The sequence below is a fragment of the Rhinatrema bivittatum genome, chromosome 8 (genome assembly GCF_901001135.1).
Source record: "Rhinatrema bivittatum chromosome 8, aRhiBiv1.1, whole genome shotgun sequence".
Classification (NCBI taxonomy): Eukaryota; Metazoa; Chordata; class Amphibia; order Gymnophiona; family Rhinatrematidae; genus Rhinatrema; species Rhinatrema bivittatum.
The window spans coordinates 169,889,160-169,908,005 of record NC_042622.1 but is presented as its reverse complement, the minus strand read 5'-3'; the positions used below and the strand labels follow the sequence as shown (position 1 = coordinate 169,908,005).

Here is an 18,846-nt window from a genome sequence, read left to right as displayed (position 1 = left end):
GCCATTAACTGGGGGCGGGGGGGAGTCGCCTCCACTGTGCAGAATTTGGTTTTTCACACCAGCAGACTTCTAACAAAGGGACGTTTTGTAAAACATCGTAAAGTACTGCGGGGCTAACTTCACATCATGATTTGGGGTGCACAGATTCTTAATCTCGTGCAATCAATTTTGTGCACTGTCCGAGGTTAAGTGAAATGATAATTATAAAGACTGTCTGCATTTTGTAACTCAACCGCTTTCTCCCTCTCTCTCGCTTTTTTGTGGTGAGGCGCAGCTTTTGAGAAAGTTATATTTACATTTAAATAATAGCATGCTTGTTATTCCCTCCCTGCCCTCTCATTCCGCCTGTTCTCTGGTAGCTCTTTGCCTTCTTTTACAAGCTTGTTGTCTGGGTTTTTTTTCTTTTCTTTTTAGATCTGAGATTTATACTAAAGATAACATTGCGCACTTAGTGAGCCTAACGTTAATAAAGCAGTCACTATACACGATCATATCATTTTCATTACCAGAAAAATCCAACTCATTCCCACAGCTGGAGGAAGCGCAGAATAATATTTGATCAGTGCAGTAATTCAGCTCGTTATCCGTTTTATTTAACATCGCCTTTTCATTATATCTATGTCCAAGGCAAGCTTACAACAGGAATAAATTCAATTGAATAAAAAGCAGCGATAGCGGCTTTAGTCTCTCTGCAGACTAATCTAATCTTTGTTTTATTGCATTTATTCCATTTGTGCTGGGATCACAAATCTGGCAAGAGAGGACTGGGGGGCCGCTCCCTTTCCCCATATCCACCCCAAGCGCTTCTCCTGAAATAACTATTGATAGGAAAGCTGAATGCCAGTGAGAAGGTCCAAGCGGACTCGGAAGGGATCTCGAAGTCGGAGCCCTGCAGAACTTCGCGCTCGGGCAGGTCCGGTCCCTGCAAGCTGGGAACAAGTGGTCGAGGGCGAGGAAAGTGGGAGTCGCACTTACCGCGGTCCCGAGGCAGGAGGCACCGCCACCCGAAGCCGAGCGCTGTCCGGAGCCCAGTGCAGTGCAGGGGCCACCACCGCTGCTGCTCCTGCCCGGGGGAAGGAGGCGCGGATCTCAGCAGCAGCGCCACCTCCCTTCGCTCATCCCCTGGGCTGCAGCAGGAGAACATCTGCCAGGGGGGGGCAGGTAGCAAAGCAACTTCTGCACTCACTCAGCTCGGAGACTTCCTCTCTCTCTCTCTCTCTCTGGCCCTCTCCCCGCCCCCTCTGGCTCGCCGAGCCCAGGGCTGCAAAGGAAACATCTGCTGGATGACGGTCTCCTGGTCTCAGCAGCCACCTGTACGAGGGCTTTCCTTCTGCTTAAACGGCATCGGAGCTGCAGGGCAACGAAGCCCAACCACACATATATGCAGACATAGCTCCACTCCGCCTTGTCCACTCTCTGTTACACAGAGCTGTCCATACACCCCCCCAAAGCTGGACATTCCCATCCTCAGTCATGGAAACCTGAACCTGCAAACACAGAGCCCCACCCAAACGCATCAGGATATGCAGGGATCCGCGCTGGGACAGAGTCAACCATAAACTAAACCGGCTGCTAACCGAGGACCTGCTGGGTGGGACTGCCAGCTCTACAGCCTGCTCCCAAACAGAGCTGCAGCCTCCCTCCCTTCTTCGGTTTGCTCTCCCTTTGGGGACCCGGGGTAGCTGCGCTTCAGACACTCCAGGTGCAGACAGGTTTGGTTGTGTGTTTAAGGGGGGGGGGGGCATTTTATAGAATTATGTTGTTTGAAGGGTCAGATTGCTTTGGTCACTCTCCTGTTAGAAATCTGGGTTTTTGAAGCCTCTAACTCCTGCCCTCTGCACATTTCCTTAGCTGCCCTATTACTGTCTCCAGCCCTGAGAATAATGGATAATTTTGCAGTACTGGCGATGTTTCCATCATAACACACACAAAGCCACACATGCAAACATGCTCACTCACACACACTCTCTCTCTCTCTCTCTCTCTCTCTTCAGCCCTCACACCTCTCAAATCGGACACATGTTTGCGATCAGGCAATGACGTGTATACTGTCTGCCGCCATGACCCCCAGCTGGCTGTTATCAGAGGACTCCAAAATCCCCATCCCTGCGGCTGTGGCGAGGTGATAGTGAGCAGCAGGACTTGGGTGTGAAGAAGGGGTAGCATTCATCCTGTCTGTATGAGCCACTGAAGAAACCTCTTTGCTGTGTGAGGGGCGCAGGTATGGTTGCCTCTCTCTTTCTGACTTCCCCAAAATCCAAGAGTTCTCCAACCTTGGGAACAGTTGCTTATTGGAACAGTGTTTTCTGAACGTGTTATTGTTTCTTTAGCAACATTCAGTCCATGCTGTAATGGAGTATGATCAGAGGAAGTTACATAAGTTTCTTTTATACAAAAAGCTATCCTTTCACCTTGCAGGTTCATTTGATTTGATATTCTGGCTTTCAGCACTTCAAAGCAGATTACATTCAGGTACTGCAGGTATTTCCCTGTCCCCAGTGGGCTCACAATCTTCAAGGCCTGATTCACTAATTCACAATGGTTTTTCTTCCATTCTGAGTCTATGGGGAAAATGCTTTGGGGCGGATTTTAAAAGGCGCGCGAATAGCCTACTTTTGTTTGCGCTCCAGGCGCAAACAAAAGTACGCTGGATTTTAGTAGATACGCGCGGAGCCGCGCGTATCTGCTAAAAACCTGGATCGGCGCGCGCAAGGCTATGGATTTTGTATAGCCGGCGCGCGCCGAGCCGCGCAGCCTACCCCCGTTCCCTCCGAGGCCGCTCCGAAATCGGAGCGGCCTCGGAGGGAACTTTCCTTTGCCCTCCCCTCACCTTCCCCCTCCCTTCCCCTACCTAACCCACCCGCCCCGCCCTGTCTAAACCCCCCCCTTACCTTTGTCGGGGGATTTACGCCTCCCGGAGGGAGGCGTAAATCCCCGCGCACCAGCGGGCCTCCTGCGTGCCGGGCCGCGACCTGGGGGCGGGTACGGAGGGCGCGGCCACGCCCCCGGACCGCCCCGGGCCGTAGCCACGCCCCCGTACCCGCCCCCAAAACACTGCCGACACGCCCCCGAAACACCGCGACGACCGGGCCCGCCCCCCGACACGCCCCCCTCGGAGAACCCCGGGACTTACGCGAGTCCCGGGGCTCTGTGCGCGCCGGGAGGCCTATGTAAAATAGGCTTCCCGGCGCGCAGGGCCCTGCTCGCGTAAATCCGCCCGGTTTTGGGCGGATTTACGCGAGCAGGGCTCTTAAAATCCGCCCCTTAGTGAATCAGACCCTAAGTTTGTACCTGAGACAATGGAAGGTGATGTGACTTGTCCCAGGTCACAGGGAGTGGCACAAGATTTGAATGCTGCTTTTCCAGGTTCACAGCCCACTGCTCTAACCACTGGGCTATTCCTCCACTCCGTAGATGCATAGATGTAATTCTCAAAATGCTAGATGCTGAAATTTGATGCCAATGTGTGCCTAATGCTGCATCATATTTTCAAGTATCTGGGAGTGCTTAATTGCATTTTCTTAATTTTTTAGCATCAGTTTCCACCACTGGCATCCCATGTGTAGGTGCGGCAGTGTAAATATACCACCAAAGAGATCTGAGATACAAACAGGTAATGGAGAAGGATGGGGAGGAAGGGTGGAGAGAGGTGAGAGGAATGAGACAGGTGGGAGGGCCGAGAAAGCAAATGGAGGGAGGGAGAAGCAATGGCAATGGTGTTTGTCGCACCATGTACTGGGAGTAGGGCAGATTTAAAGAAAATTAAGAAAAGTCATTTTTCAGTCCATGCACAATTAGATTGTGGAATTTGTTGCTGGAGGATGTCGTCAGGCTAGTAGTATAACTAGATTAAAAAAAAAAAAAGTTTGGACAAAGTCCTAGGGGAGGACAGATCCATTAACAATTATCAGTCAGGTAAATTTGAGGATCACCAATCACATCTTGCCTCTGGAAGTCAGCAAGAGAGAAAGGATCTCCCCTCTCCATTAGGCACTTCCAAATGACCTGGATTGGCCACTGTTGGTCACAGAATGCTGGACTTGATGGACGATTGCTTTGACCCAGCATGGTACCTCGTATGTTCTTATGTACTCTTTAACCCACCAGCTGCCACTGGTTTACACCCACTGTATATAAAATGCTTGTATTGTTTGAGTGTGTAGACACTTAAAGATATTTTTGAATTGCACAGGTGTCTTGTTAATTCCCACATAGTCTTTGTTATCACCATTTGGAGATTTATAGAGCTATAAATATAGAGAGATACATGTTTCTTTGGGCTTCCAGGTCAATCAGACATGGCCTCTCCTTAGGTTATGACACCATAAGCCTTAATTCACATCCATCCAGGGGGGTTTTCTCCCCATGTTTAACCCGCTCCCCCTGCTATCTAGCTCAGCCGTCATGGTAATTATACAACGACACACATTGCAGAACTGTGGTGCTATGACCGTGTGCACACCGTGCTATAGGATAGCCATGAAAAGGCATCAGTAGGGTCAGGTCAGGGCTTCTAGGGGTTATTGCACAGGTATGGTCTGGCACAAGAGTCTCTTTCTGTGCGACTATAAACCTCTGGAAGCAGCAGAGATAACAGCAAAAAATCTGATTAAAGGATGAGCTGAGTAAGGGCAGAGCATGGAAAACGATAGAAGCCAAGAGGTGAAAAGTGAAGGAAGTTCCACCCGGCTCCTGTTAGCAGCTTCAGCCTGCATACAAGGATCACTTCTGAGCCTCCTGGTTTTCTGTGGTCCAGATAAAGCCAGTGTGAGATCTTTGTACGTGTTCTTTATCAGAGAGCAGAGGAAAGGGTCTCATCCAGATGCCTGCTTTGCTCTCTCTCCCAGGCAGCTGGGAAAGTTCAGAGTTGGAAATGCAACATCAGGCACTCAGCTGATGGACGGAATGAGATCCCAGAGGGTTTGCAGAGATGCTAGAAGAGGGGCTACAGTGGGAAGAGCTTTGCAGCTTCTCTTGGGTCTGTTTTATTACATCATAAAACTAATAATTGCTCCTGGAGATACCTGCATGAGCTGCTTTAGCAAACCAATGTAAGGGTCCAAGCCCCACCAGGGTTCTCTCTTGGATCTAGGTCATAAGGGTCAGACTGAACCAGTTCTAAACTTGATGGATTGAATGTATGGACTGCGATGGGAGGAACGCACCCCACAAATCAGACAGGATTAAGAGCTTCCCCTGCCTTCAAGAACCATTTTAAAGAAGACTAGTGTGGTAAGGGAGCCCCAAGAATAAAGTATTGAGGTTCTGCATCCCATGGTGTGATTCCCCCCCCCCCACCCCCCAAAAAAATATCTCTTTAACAATATAACTCTTTGGGTGATTTCTCCTGCAGTCAAGAAGCTGGAGTCAAAAGGTACAGCCAGCTGAGCCTGGGAAATGAATGAGCTGGGGGGGGAGGGGGGGCAGCTGCAGCAGGGCTTGTTAAGAGAAGAGTTTTTGCTGCATTTTTTTAAATAGTTCTTTAGGAGCAGAGCCCAAGGTGGACAGAAAGGAAGCTGGGACAAGGGCTTTTGCGTTCCCTTAGTGCAGAGCTTTCCAAACTTTTCATGTTGGTGACACACTTTTTAGACAAACATAATTTCGTGACACAGTAATTCAGTCTACCAGCAAACCAGAAGTTAAAGGTTAAACGAACAAAATGTATTTCAACAATTTATGTATGTTTCCTTAAATATATACATAAATAAAATGTTTCACAACACAACCTATCTCATAATAAATATTTGCAGGCTTCCACTTCCTCCATGCTGATCTCGTACATTGTGAGATCGGCATAGAGAAAGTGCTACTCTTGCACATTCCCAAAGATTACATGTGCCAATCACTAAAAAGTAATTTTTTTTTTTACCTTTGCTGTCTGATCTTAGTTTTCTAATCGGTTGGTCACAGGCTTTTTTTTCCACCTTTCCTTTCTTGTTTTTTTGCCAATTCCTTTTACAGGGTCTTTTTTTCTATTTCTTTTCTCTCCATCTGTCTTCCCTCAAACACACAATCAGGTTCTCATTCTCACACGCTATCTCACACATTCTCACACACACAGGCTCTCACTCACATGCAATCTCACACATCCACAGCTCTCACTCTCACATGCCTCTCTCTCATACATACATACATACTGTCTCTCTCGTGCACATGCTGTCTCACTCTCACACACACAGGCTTTCTCACTCCTACATGCTCTCTTGCTCAAGCACAGGCTCTCACTGGCACATGCTGTCCCTTTGCACGGGTTGCCGAAGGATGGGCTCTTCAGAGGCCCTGATCTTCCCTGGCCGTGACATGGGATCTGCAGCGGCCCTGCTATCGGGTTTCCTCCTCTTCTCGGGCTGCCGCGACGTGGGATCCGCAGTGGCCCTGCTATCGGGTTTCCTCCTCTTCTCGGGCCGCCGCGACGTGGGATCTGCAACGGCCCATTAATGCTGCTCTTCTTCTGTACGCAGCAGATGCTCCTCCTCCTTCCTGCCCACGCGGCTCCGGCAACGTTTTTCTTCCAGGGCTGCACAGGCAGGAAGGAGGAGGAGTGAACGTGACCCTTTTCTTTGGGCCGTGGTGATGTAAGCTCCACCACTGCCCGCCGATCTTCCTGCTATAGTTCCCTGCTTCCGCCGGCCCTGTGGACCGGGCGACACACCTCCACACTACAGGCGACACACTAATGTGTCCCGACACACACTTTGGAAAGCTCTGCCTTAGTGTTTTCTGCCCACTGTTTGAAGCTGTTTCTCTGGGACAAGGGTAAGACACTACACTGTTAGATAAAGGACTTCTCTCAAGGACAGTGAAAGTGAGATAATTAATTGTATCATTTGGAAAATTGTCTTAAAATAAAGCGATTCCAGATCCTCTGAATCAAGGTTATCAGAACAAACACAATATAAAGAATTTGTGTTTTAATTTAATGTAATGTGCCATTTCCTTCCAGTATGTTTGGTTCTGTGGTTAGAGCAGTGGACTATGAACCAGGAGACCAGGGTTCAAGTCCTGCTGTTGCTCCTTGTGACCTTGGGCAAGTCACTTTACCCTCCATTGCCTCAGGTGTTTTAGTTTATTGGTTTTTATATACCGACACATCAGACAAGCCTTCACATCGGTTCACACATGATAAAAAAGATTAGAAATACAAAAGAGGTACAAAAACTTAGATTGTAAGCCCTCTAGGGATAGAGAAATACCTACAGTACCTGAATGTAAACCGGTGTGATATCTCAATTGAGATTGAATGTCGGTATATTAAAAAAAACAGTAGGCTGGGGAGAGGGGCAAGGAAGAGGCATTAATGATGTATTGGTTCATTGTCATTTTATTAACTGAATTGTGGTAAACATTCTTTCAAAGTTTGCCCTGCAAGACACTGAGGCCTCCTTGTATTTGCTGTGTCTCACTTCCTCACAGGGTCAACCCATTTTTCTAAGAAATCTGAACTACAAATCCCTGCATGCAATGGGACAAAGTCAGGCCTGGCTCGGTTTCTTCATTCAGTGTTCTCCTCCTGTCAGAAAGTCTGTCTCACTGCTCGTGACATGGCACTGGAAGATGGGAGGAAAGCTGCCCCCCACCGAGCTGTACAGGACAGAGACTTCCTTTTTTCTGTTCACTTCCCTAAATGAATTTCTCCATCCTCGAACTCCAGACCTTTGTGGATTTTTCACAGTCATTGTCAGCTGACAATGTCCTGTTTTTTTTAACTAGGACTTTATGCCCTTTTTCTTGCCAGTAAATGAAATATTTCACTGCTCTGGGCAGGTGGTTGGTCTGGCTCCATGTCATGACGAGTGTTTTGCCCACTCCTGCTTTTCAATGTGCTTTGTTACTTGTTTCTCTATTAGAGCTCTTCCATTCAGTCCTAGCCCTCAGTGATGCCTCACAGAGGGGTTGTTTTTTTTTCCTTTTTTTTTTTATGAGGACAAACTAAGCATTCTCTGGACTAAACAGAGGTCAAATTCATGGCATGTGTGAGCCAGAGCCCTGAGACACCGCTGCACATCATTGTATAAAATTTCCAGTCCCTCCAGTTCACTGACATTTTCCTGATGGCCCAGGGAATAAAGCAGAAACACGCACTACAGACAAAAAGAAGGCAGCTCCTGGCAAAGCTTCGGTGTCCGTTGTCCAGTGGTTTACAGTGTGAAAGGCACCACATGAAAGACAAGGGGCTTCTAAATGGAGCCTGTGTGTGGGAAAGTTTGAGGGTTTCCATGTGACCGGATGGATGTTTATCCTCCTCAGCAGTGGGAGGCCTGCCCAGGCTCCAGTGACTGTGGGAAAAGCAACTTAATTAGGCATTTAGGTCCTGTATGCAAAAGGTCCTCCTTATATGCAAATACATTAAATGCAAAGTCTTTGATGTGAGAATATGCTAAATACAAAAAATGTTACATAACAACGTAACTTAAATGCAAAACTTTCCTTTTTTCTTGGTAGGAACAAAGTATTTGTTACCATGGAAACCTGTAATTAGCTGAGCCCAAATGACCTATGCACATACTGGGACAACGATGTAATCTTTACTTTTTTAAAAGAACTAATCTCCAAGGACAGGGCCTGACGGAGAGCCTGTGTAGGGATCATAATAACTCCTCCAGTCCTGAGGATGTCAAGGGTAGAAGCTCCTCCGAGAGAAAAGAGGCACAGCAGCAGATGACTAATGGAGGGTGAAAGTGGGGAAATAGTAACTTTTTGTCCAGGTGCAGAGTCAGTCTGATGTAGAGTTGCCAACTTTTTCCATAGACCAGGACTGGACATTCGAGAACCGGGGGGTGGGGGGGAATGGGACCCCCTCATTTGCATAAAGTTTAGATCCTGCCAGGGAACTGCCTAAACAGTGTATCTATGTATCTGCAGAACCACTGGGAGCTGAGGGCTGTGCTGTGCACCACTTCCTCTCCCTGTGCTGTCCAATCACAGCATGGGAAAGGAGGCAGGGATACAGCACAGCTCTCCTGAGATAGGCTCCGACCTGCTTTTCTCTTCCTCTAACTAAGAGGCTATGGGAAAAAGCAGGATCCACCTGCAAAACCAGACATTTAGTGTCTGGTCGGTACTTTTGACTGGACACTGTACAGAATGCCTGAAAACCTGGCTGTCCAGTCCAAAACTGGACAGTTGGCAACCCTAGTCTGATGCCACGTTCTTATCCCAGATAGCCAGGTTTCGGGAGTCAGAGAGACAGGGGCAGGAATCATTGCGTGTTTATAAACTCCAGGCCAGGCGCTGGAGAAAGACCACAGCCAGGTCCGGAGGCACCAGGTGGCAAACCGTGCAATTGCACAGGGTAGCACACCCGGTGGGGCGGCATCGGGAGCAGAGAGAGGTCCGTGCTACCACTGGTGGACCTGATCCCAAGCGGCGGAAAAAGGAGGTCCATGATGCCACTGGTGGACCCGATCCCATTGGCGGCAGAAGAAGAGCATCCTTAGTGCTGCCAGTAGAGGTCCGTGCTGCCAGTAGAGGTCCGTGCTGCAGGGCCCTGCTGAAATCGACAGCGTGATCAGCGCTGTAGGGCTGCACTGCTTTTCCACTTACTAAGGCTGCACCGCTTTTCCATTTACTAAGGCAGTGCTGACCATGCTGTCGACTTCAGCGGGGCCGCACTGCTGAGGAGGAAGAGGAGCACACCCTGCAGGAAGTAGTCCAATGCCCTGTGACTGGAAGTCATTTCCTTGGCCATGGGAGCTGAAGAAGGAGACTCTGCTGCTGCTGCTGCTGCTGCTGCTGCTGCTGCTGCCTGCTAAGTCAAGGGAAGTGAATAAGAGAGAGCTGTTTACTTGTGTGAGGGAGAGTGAGAGAGACCATGTTTGCTTGTGTGTGGGAGAGTGAGCATATGTGTGGGAGAGAGCATGTGTGCTTGTTTGTGGAAGAGTGAACATGTGTGCATCTGTGCATGTGTATGGGAGAGAGAGAGAGAGAGAGAGCTGTGTGCGGGAGAGAGCATGTGTGTAGTATGTGGGAGAGTGAGAGAAAGCATGTGTGTGTATGAGAGGGAGCATGTATGTGCCCAACTACCCCAGTTACTCGCTGCCTGAAAATCCATGACAATTTCAGGGCATCTGGAAATCAAAAGTTCCCAGGTATGGAGAGTGTGAATTTTTAAAAACCTTTTTAGTTTTATTTTTTAGGTGTTATTTGCTGTGTCTGCTGGTTTGAAATATGTTATTGGTGTTTGGGACATTTAAAAAAACTTGTATATGAGTTATTAATATTTGATCTTTTATTCATAGTTTTTAAATAATATTATTAGTATGTTTTTAGTATTATGATTATGTATTTATTTTATTTCTTGATTTTATTGTTTGATGTTTGAGGAATGATGATGGTTCTGTTGCTCTGCAGAGAGTCCAGCTTCTTGCTGTTTCCAGTTCAGTTTTTGTCTGCGTGTTTGTATTTTTACTTTATGGTTGCTCTATTCTGTATTTGGTGAGGGTCTGTTTATGTTCTGCATGTGTGACTGAGGTGAGGCATTCTCCTAATAGGAAGTGTATTAGTGTATTCAGGCTTTCAGAGGGTCAAACCCACACCCAACACCCATCACAATAGGCCTAATACCATATGGGTTCCAGGTGGGGTTTTTTGCAGGAATTTCTGGTTGGTATCACAGCAGTGCATGTAAATAAAATGTAAGTGATGTTTTTACCTCAGAATTCTGTGCTTTGATATTTTTCATTTGTAATATAAATGCATAACTCTTTAACTGTGTGTGTGGAATGGAGCGGGGGGCGTTGTACAAGACTATAAGGTTCACCTGGGGCACCTAATACCCTTGCACCAGCCATGAGTTCGGGGGGGGGGGGTCAGTTTTTAAAGTTTGTATCACTGAAGGGAGCTGGGCTTGTTTTTGGTGGGCCCGAGACGGAGAATGAATGAACGGGGGGGGGGGGGGGGGGGCAGCACAGAAATTGCTCGCACAGGGCAGCAGAAAACTTAGCATCGGCCCTGACCACAGCCCTGAAGAAGTCACACTGCGGATGGTGGGCAGGAGAAGAGGGGAAGGGCGAGCTTTCAGGTGCCGCTTTGGCTCAGTATCTGTGTATTTTCTGATGGACCAATATGTTTCATTAGGAGAAGAAATTCTGCTGAAGCTGGGAACCTCCCTATCAGGGCAAATTCCCTGTCATAGCTGAAAGTGGTAAAACGTAAAATGACAAATATCAACTTTGAAGCTTCCTTTCATTTTTAGCTTTTGCGCTCGTATTTACCCAGGATTTTATTTGCGCTTTTCTTACGAATGTTTTTTACATGAATTGTGTATGTACTTTTCCTACCTGCCTAGAGCTGTGGATGGTGCGGGTTATAAAATAAATAAATAAACAAATGAAAGGTTTGATTCTTGTTAGCTTCTAATTGCTAGTTACACAGCCGGAGCAGCTAATCCGGAGTCTATAGGACCATTGCACATATGACATTTTTAAAAAATCTTGATACTGAAACAACCCAGGGATGATAAAACAAAGCATTAAAAAAAAAAAAAACCCAACCCTTTCAATATCATTGTGAGATCCGTTCTATTCTGATATTTCTTTTTAAACTACAAAGGGCGTCTGAGTTTTTGAAGTTTCAGAAAACTCCTTAGAAAGTCGCTCTCACCATTATGAATGTGAGAAAGCTGGTGAACATGAGAAGAGAGATGGGGGAGATATGATACAGACCTTTACATACCTGAACGGTACTGTATCATTGTACAGAGAACAAACTCTGCCATTGTAATGCAATTCCTCTTTTTCCTATGCAGGGCTAAAGAGATCTAGATGGGTGGGTGGGGACTGCTCAGACAGCACAAGATTGTGTGCTTGAATCAGGAAGCTATGTGTGGCATTGTGTCTTCTACAAAGGGCTGGGTGCCCACAGGATATGGCAGTGTTGGTAGGCACCAGCAGGTGCCACACTAACGTACGACACGGTTGCATGTCAAGAATGATTGGAGATATTCTAGGAAACATTCGGACTCTTGATCCTTACTGACATAAACATTTTGCAGTCTTGACCACCACTTTCATCCCCCGATCCCTTGTCCTCTGCTAAACCTGCAAATGTACCCCGATACACAAAAGCTGACACTCTGGGCCCAATATTCAAACAGGCTGATACAGAATGGTGCGCTCTCTGAGCGCACCGTTTAACACACGATTGGTTGTGAGTTTCTCACCGGTGTCTATTACTCCTGATACTGTAAGGAGTAAAGCGCATGGAAAACGCATGCCCCCCTCTCCCCTGAAACTAATAGCACTCATCACATGCAAATGCATGTTGATGAGCCTATTAGTTAGTCCCCCTGAATACTAAAAGTAAAATGTGCGGCCAAGCTGCACATTTTACTCTCATAAATTAATGTCTGCCAAGGGCAGGCGCTAAGTTCAAAACAACCCTGAAAAGTGTACAGAAAAGCGGAAAATACTGCTTTTCTGTACACCCTCTGACTTAATATCCCAGCGATATTAAGTCAGAGGAACCAAAAATTTAAAAAATAAAAAAAAATCTGCCCGCCAGTTGGCGGGTTCGAAAACGGATGCTCAATTTTGCCGGCGTCCGTTTTCCAAACCCGTGGCTGTCAGTGGGTTTGAAAACCGACGCCGGTAAAATTGAGCGTCGGTTTTCTGACCTTCTGACAAGCATCCCTAATACTAATAAGGAGGCGCTAAGGACGCGCTATTGTCCCTAGTGCTTCCTTATTAGCGCTTGGCCTCCTTTAAATACAGAATCGCATGCCCAGGAGAGGTGTCTGGGTGTGTGTCGGGAGAGCGGGCGCTCAACTCAGAGCGCCAGCTCTCCCGCACCTTTTATTGAATCGGCCTGAAAGTGTGTTCAGTGCTAATTATCCGGATAAGCGAGACTTATGCAGCTAAATAGTGGCTGTTGAATATGGGCTCATGTTCAGTGGCCGCCACTTAGCTGTACAAGTCCCTTATACAGCTAAAATGTATGCACAAAAAAATGGATGTGCATTGGGCAGATCGGGGGTGGAACGAATTAGGTGTATAAGTGTATGTCTAAATTTAAGCGCCGCATACAGCAGGTCTAAGTTTAGCCGGGAAGACTTATTCATTAAGTACGCACATATACACGTATATTCAGCAGCTTTGCCATGCCACTGAATATACATCATAACTTTGCCGGGTTAGTCATATCTGGCTTTAAGTTACTTAAACAGCCAGCTTTGAATATTGGGCCCTGTGTCTGTAACAGTAACAAGTGACAACTACTGATTATGAGTGCCACTGTTCTGAACTGCCTCTTTTCCCTGGTGCAAAACAGCTGGGCAGTGGTGAATCTGGCTTCTTGGAGGCAGATACTCCATGAAATACTGTCCATCTATCTCTCTAGCCTTTCTGGCATTCAGTCTCTTCAGCAAAAGCTGCAGATTCCTCATCTCGTTGACCTAAATTCAGATCATCATGAAATTTCAGTTGAATTCTGGTTTCCAGGCAGTCTTCCCCAGGCATTTGGCAACAGGAGAATAGCAAGAAGCAGAGTGTGGTTGACACAGAGAAGAAGTCCACCGATAAGGACCACTTGGTCTGCCCATGTGCTGTCACAGGTCTTACTCCATCTGTAGTCTTCTCCCTCCATCCCTCTGTGTCTATCCCTGGCGTGCCCGAATTCTGCCACTGTCCTGGCTCCTATAACTTCCCCTAGGAGTTAGAACAGAACTGATTCATCATTTTTCATGGCATGGATGTTAGTAATTGACTTTGGCAAAGGGATCTCTCAGCATCAGGCGCAATGAAAGCATGACTCGCCTGTCATTATTCTCTAAGTGTTCAGTTCAATCAATCCATTTTCTGTTGTGCCAATGGAACAGGGCTCTGGGACATCTGGTTCCACCTCCCTGTACCTTGCTTTACCCAACTGTAAATGAAGAATAATATGAATGATAAGCACTTAGATAATGAGCTGTTTTGGGCAGGGATTATGCTGAGTAATCCCTTTGTGTAGCAACAAACACAGCATGTTGTATATACTGATATCCTCAGCAATGTTTTCTAAAGAGACTGGTGAACACTGTATGCCTGTCAGGGAGATTTGGTCTCTGAAAGTATTAACACCGCCCCCACCCCAGGGGGGAAGGGGTATTTGAGTCTGTTCTAGAGGGTGACCCCTGTATATAATGTTTTGCACACTTGCAAATCTGAAAGACTGGCAACTTCGATGGTTTGCGTTGCCTCGCGTGATGCTTGAGCAATAGAATCAAACAGTACAATGTTATTTTTAATGGCTCCAGGGGCAAGGCTGCAAGGCTGCTCTATGAAAAAGAGCGGGGTTTGGTTCCTGGGCTTAGGGGGTCTGCTTCGGCAGCATGCGCAGTCCCTGGGCAGAGGGAGTCTGCTCTTGCGTGATGGCGATGCCCAGAGTCCCATGTTACCTGGCGGGCGCTGTGGTTTGGGAAGCCCTGGCAATACTGGGAGGGGGGAGAAAATCCCAGACAGCTTTAGGTTTCGTAGCTGCTTTGCTCCTGAAATACCCTTCCTTTAACGAGCAGGACAATGATTTATTATTATAATTAAGGGTCCAGTTTGCACTACTGTATTCTGGTTTTTATTCTGTAAGATAAATTATTTTGTCCTATTTTTGGTCCTTATAATATTTTTATGGTCTGCTAATTATCGCCTTTGGCAACTGCTGTCAAATTTCTACGTAAAGTCCTTTGCTTTTATCTGTATATAAGCTTTCTTGTTTTGTAAAGCTCTTTGAAGATGGAAATGGAAGTGGGGCACATCAGATTAAATGAATAACAAGTTGTGAATGAATGCTCATGGTGGTGACCAGTTCCAATGAAGCTCGGAGCCCGGAGGAGGAGGAAACTGCCCCAGCCAGACCGATTCAGAAAGCAGGCTCCTGCTCTCACTTTAAGCTGAAAGCGGGCTCTGCCCAGCCTCCTCGGTGCCAGGCAGCAGGCTTGGACAGTTTGCTGTGGTAACCAGAGTTCCTGGTGACTGCAGGCAGGAAGTGAGCAGCACACTGGGGTGATGGCAACAGCCTCCCAGCCTCTTCCCTGGCTGGAGAACGTCAGGACCCAGATCGAGAATTCACAGGTAGGGGTGGGAAACAGACCTGCCAGCTAACCTCATCTCCCCCCCAGTCTTATGTGATTTTAGTTTCTCCCGGCAGGGACAGTAAGCCAGCATTACCTGTCTGGCTCAGAGCCTAACAGCAGGACTCTGGAGTATCTCGTGGGAAGGGGATACATAGGATTTCCAGCTGAATGGGAGCAGAGTAGACCAATCTTGCAGTCCTTACCTAATCTGGTTCTCTTTTTTACAAGTTGCTTTACAGCAGCAGTGTTTTCTCATATTTTGGGTATCATTGAGATGAGATTTTGTTCTCTGTTGGGTCATTCACAGTATCATTACCTTAAAATATCAGAAAACCAAGCGCATGAACTCCAAGCAGTAAAATCTAGGGGGGAGTCACAGACAGGCCGATACAGTAAAACCCGCGGGAGAGCCGGCGTTCCGAGGAGAGCACCCGCTCTCCCGACGCGCGCACAGGCCACTCTCCTGTGCGCGCGATTTAGTATACAAATGAGGGCCTGCGGTAAACAGAGGTGCTAGGGACACTAGCGCTTCCCTAGCGCCTCTTTTTTGACGGAAGCGGCGGCTGTCAGCGGGTTTGACAGCCGATGCTCAATTTTGCCGGCGTCGGTTCTCAAACCCGCTGACAGCCACGGGTTTGGAAAACGGATGCCGGCATAATTGAGCATCCGTCTTCTGACCTGCGGGCCGATTTTAATTTTTTTTTTTTTTTAATTTTAAATTTTTTTTAAATTTTGGGGCCTCCGACTTAATATCGCTATGATATTAAGTCGGAGGGTGTACAGAAAAGCAGTTTTTTCTGCTTTTCTGTACACTTCCCCGGCGCAGGCAGGCGTCAATTTTTGAAAGTAAAATGTGTGGCTTCGCTGCACATTTTGCTTTCTGGATCGCGCGGGAATAACTAATAGGGCCATCGACATGCATTTGCATGTTGCGGGCGCTATTAGTTTTGGGGGGGGGTTGGCCGCGCGTTTTCGACGCGCTATTACCCCTTACTGTATAAGGGGTAAAGCTAGCGCGTCGAAAACGTGCGGCCAAACCCGGGCTAACAGAGTGTACTGTATCGGCCCGAGAGTGGTCACAGAGTCAGAGAAACGAAATATCATTCCCTTGGATAGAGCCGGACAAATCCCCTTCATTTCCTCTGGGGATTAGTGATTATGGTGGTAATTGGTGATTCAGCCCTGGCTCGGGGTGACACTATGGCATGAGTCTTTAGGCAACGCATGGACCAGGAAACTCTTCACCTAACTGTGTAAACTGGTGCAAATTTTGGGGCCCTGTTTACTAAAGGTTTTCTCTCACTTTGGGGCTGTGGGGAAAATGCTTAGTCAGTAGGGCCTCTGTCTGATGATGCAGAAGTAACACATGAAGTGAAAGTGCTGTTTGACCTGGACAGGAGTGGAAGGACTTCACAGGGAAACTGGGTGACGCAGTCCAGCAGCAGATGAACGAAAACCACGTCGGCTTCTTCACAGACCTCTCGGAAACAGAAAAGACTTTCATCCTAGAAAAAGCCACCAGGACCATTCAAGGAGGTGATCAAAAAAAAAAAAGCTGCTGTAATCCTGTTTTAACTTAACTGAGTTCTTCCCTTTGTTCCTTGTTTGGTTGATTTATTTTCAATGTTTCTGACTGTTTTTGAGAATGAATATATATGAATGTAGAAATGCTGAGGGAATGGCAGTGGAAGCTGAAGCCCTTTCTGCTACACCAGCCAAACAAGTTCCATTGTGCACAGGCAGTGTGCAAAACTTCACCCTGCCCTCTCTCCCTGCCTTCATCCAACATTTCCACCTCTACCACAACTGTCGCCAATGATGCCACTACTTACTGGAAGGGTCCACGCTCCCCAGAGTGAGACGGCATCCTCCCACAATGTCAGGTCAGGCCTGAGCTTCGCTGGAGATTTCCTGTTCAGATCTTAGGACTAAATACAAAATTACGCATTTTATTATCCAAGGGAATTGGTAGAATCACTAGTGCCAAAAACTGCAGTTGAAAGATAGGTGAGAAATAAAGCACGATGTGGCGTCTGAATGTGCTATGAAGAGCTGACTATAGCCTAGCATGACATGAGCAAAGGAATTAACGCCACGGGGACTTCTGCTATGGGCATTTTTTTCCTCCACTCAATATCTCAGTTATAGTTTAGTAGATTATGATGTCCGTTCCAGCCAAGGCCATTTCACATGATGGATCAAAAGTTATTCTCATGCATTACGAGAGATGGACATGGTCCTCTTCGTGTCTCCTTTTCTGCACTGCTTGAAATGCTTCTTGGCTGATTATCCTGTTTCTTCAGAGATCCTATTACCTGTTGCAGGTGACTTGTATCATGCACTCAAGGCTCACATCAGCACTTGTTTGGAAGAACAGCTCTATGGATTTGTTGCTCAGGAAATGCAAGATGGCTGCCTTCTGAAAAACAAGTCCGAGTTGGTGATGAGCAACGTGAGGAATGGCATGGTATGCTCAGAGCTCTTTATCAAAAGTCAACATTGTATTACATGAAAATAGCCACGATTCCATCCCTCCACGTGCTTAACTCTCCCTTCTCCCCACCCCAAAAAAGTTTAAATAAGTTAAACACCTTCTGAAAATGATACAAAATAATCCAGATACAGAAAAGAGCAAAGCCCAGACAGTTGCCTGAACAATGTCCTTGATTTAATAGTGGTCCTTTTGTAACTAGCTCTACTTTATGAAAATATGACCTTTGAGAAACCTTTACAGGAGTGGTCATATCTGTGCCTGGTTCCTGCTCATTTGTACTCTGTATACTGGGTACGTTTATATTTATACAACTGTGCAGGGGTGGGTGTGATGGCAGCTGACTGATGATGTTATCTTGTGTTTAAGGCTCTCACACAATGGACAGGTTTTTTCCTTAGGACAGAATGTTATGGAAGGCTGGGCCTCAGAAAAACCCCCGACAGCTGTGCATTAATTTTTCAGATGTATTTGCTGGAGAAAAGGCCGGATATGAAAGGGAAGTTGCATGTTCTCTTCAATCAGCATTTGCCTGCATCCTTGAGAAGACTAATCTGGAGACTCTACCTGTCCAATACAAAGAGTAGGAAATTTTAATGTAGTGCATCTGTAGAAATGGCCTATCACAGTCTGATGTTCATAGACATAATCTATAAGTATTAGGGCCGGGTCCAAGGCTAGCCCATTACTTAATGTTAACACTGCAAGGCAGTACTAGGGGAGGTGTTACTCCAAGCACTGGTCTTCCAGTTCTGACAGTATTAGGGAAAGCACTGTATCGCCAAAAAAGACACTGTCTTCCAGTGCTCATGCTGCTGGGTTCTGCTAGGGGAAGCATTGCACTATTGGAGGTGATGTTCTTCCAGTGCTGCTGAAATTGTAAGCAGTGCCAGGGGAGGGGCTGGAAGCACTCTCCTTCCTGTGCTGACACTGCAGGACAGTACTAGGGAAAGCACTGCATTGCCAAAGACACTGTTCTTCCAGTGCTCATGCCTCAGGGCTCTGCTAAGGGAGGCATCGCACTATCGGAAGTGATAGTCTTCCAGTGCTGTCAGTAGAAGAGATCCAAACAGTCAGGGCTTGAGTATCAGAGGTTCTGAAATCTCTTTTTGCCATAGAATTTCATTCCCATCAATGCTTTTGGCTCTTTTTCAGCTCGCATGGAATATTTGTCACATGTGTCTATGAATAAAGCCACATCAGTGCTGGACAGAGAGATTTCACTTCAGTGTCTGTCTGTGCTCACCTCAGAAAGAACCTTCCAGCACTTGCAGGATAACAAGCGTAAGTGAGGCCAGATCATCAGCCT

At 47.0% G+C, this 18,846-nt stretch overlaps 2 protein-coding genes across 7 annotated transcripts in view; one reads left to right on the top strand and one right to left on the bottom strand.

Moving 5' to 3' along the window:
• LOC115096548 (transient receptor potential cation channel subfamily V member 1-like) overlaps positions 1-1,447 on the bottom strand; it is a 47,883-nt gene extending 46,436 nt beyond the window's left edge. Inside the window, exon 1 of the mRNA XM_029611312.1 lies at positions 976-1,447. The gene's annotated coding sequence lies outside the window, so the exon portion shown is untranslated. The remainder of the gene's footprint in view (positions 1-975) is intronic.
• A 13,489-nt stretch (positions 1,448-14,936) lies between these two features.
• Positions 14,937-18,846, top strand: part of LOC115096549 — a 44,746-nt gene continuing 40,836 nt past the window's right edge. For all 6 annotated transcript variants that reach the window (XM_029611318.1, XM_029611317.1, XM_029611315.1 and 3 more), the window contains exons 1-5: positions 14,937-15,044; positions 16,444-16,582; positions 17,371-17,513; positions 18,003-18,120; positions 18,693-18,821. In XM_029611318.1, the coding sequence (XP_029467178.1) occupies positions 14,979-15,044; positions 16,444-16,582; positions 17,371-17,513; positions 18,003-18,120; positions 18,693-18,821 (595 nt within the window). In that variant the 5' untranslated portion in view covers positions 14,937-14,978. The remainder of the gene's footprint in view (positions 15,045-16,443; positions 16,583-17,370; positions 17,514-18,002; positions 18,121-18,692; positions 18,822-18,846) is intronic.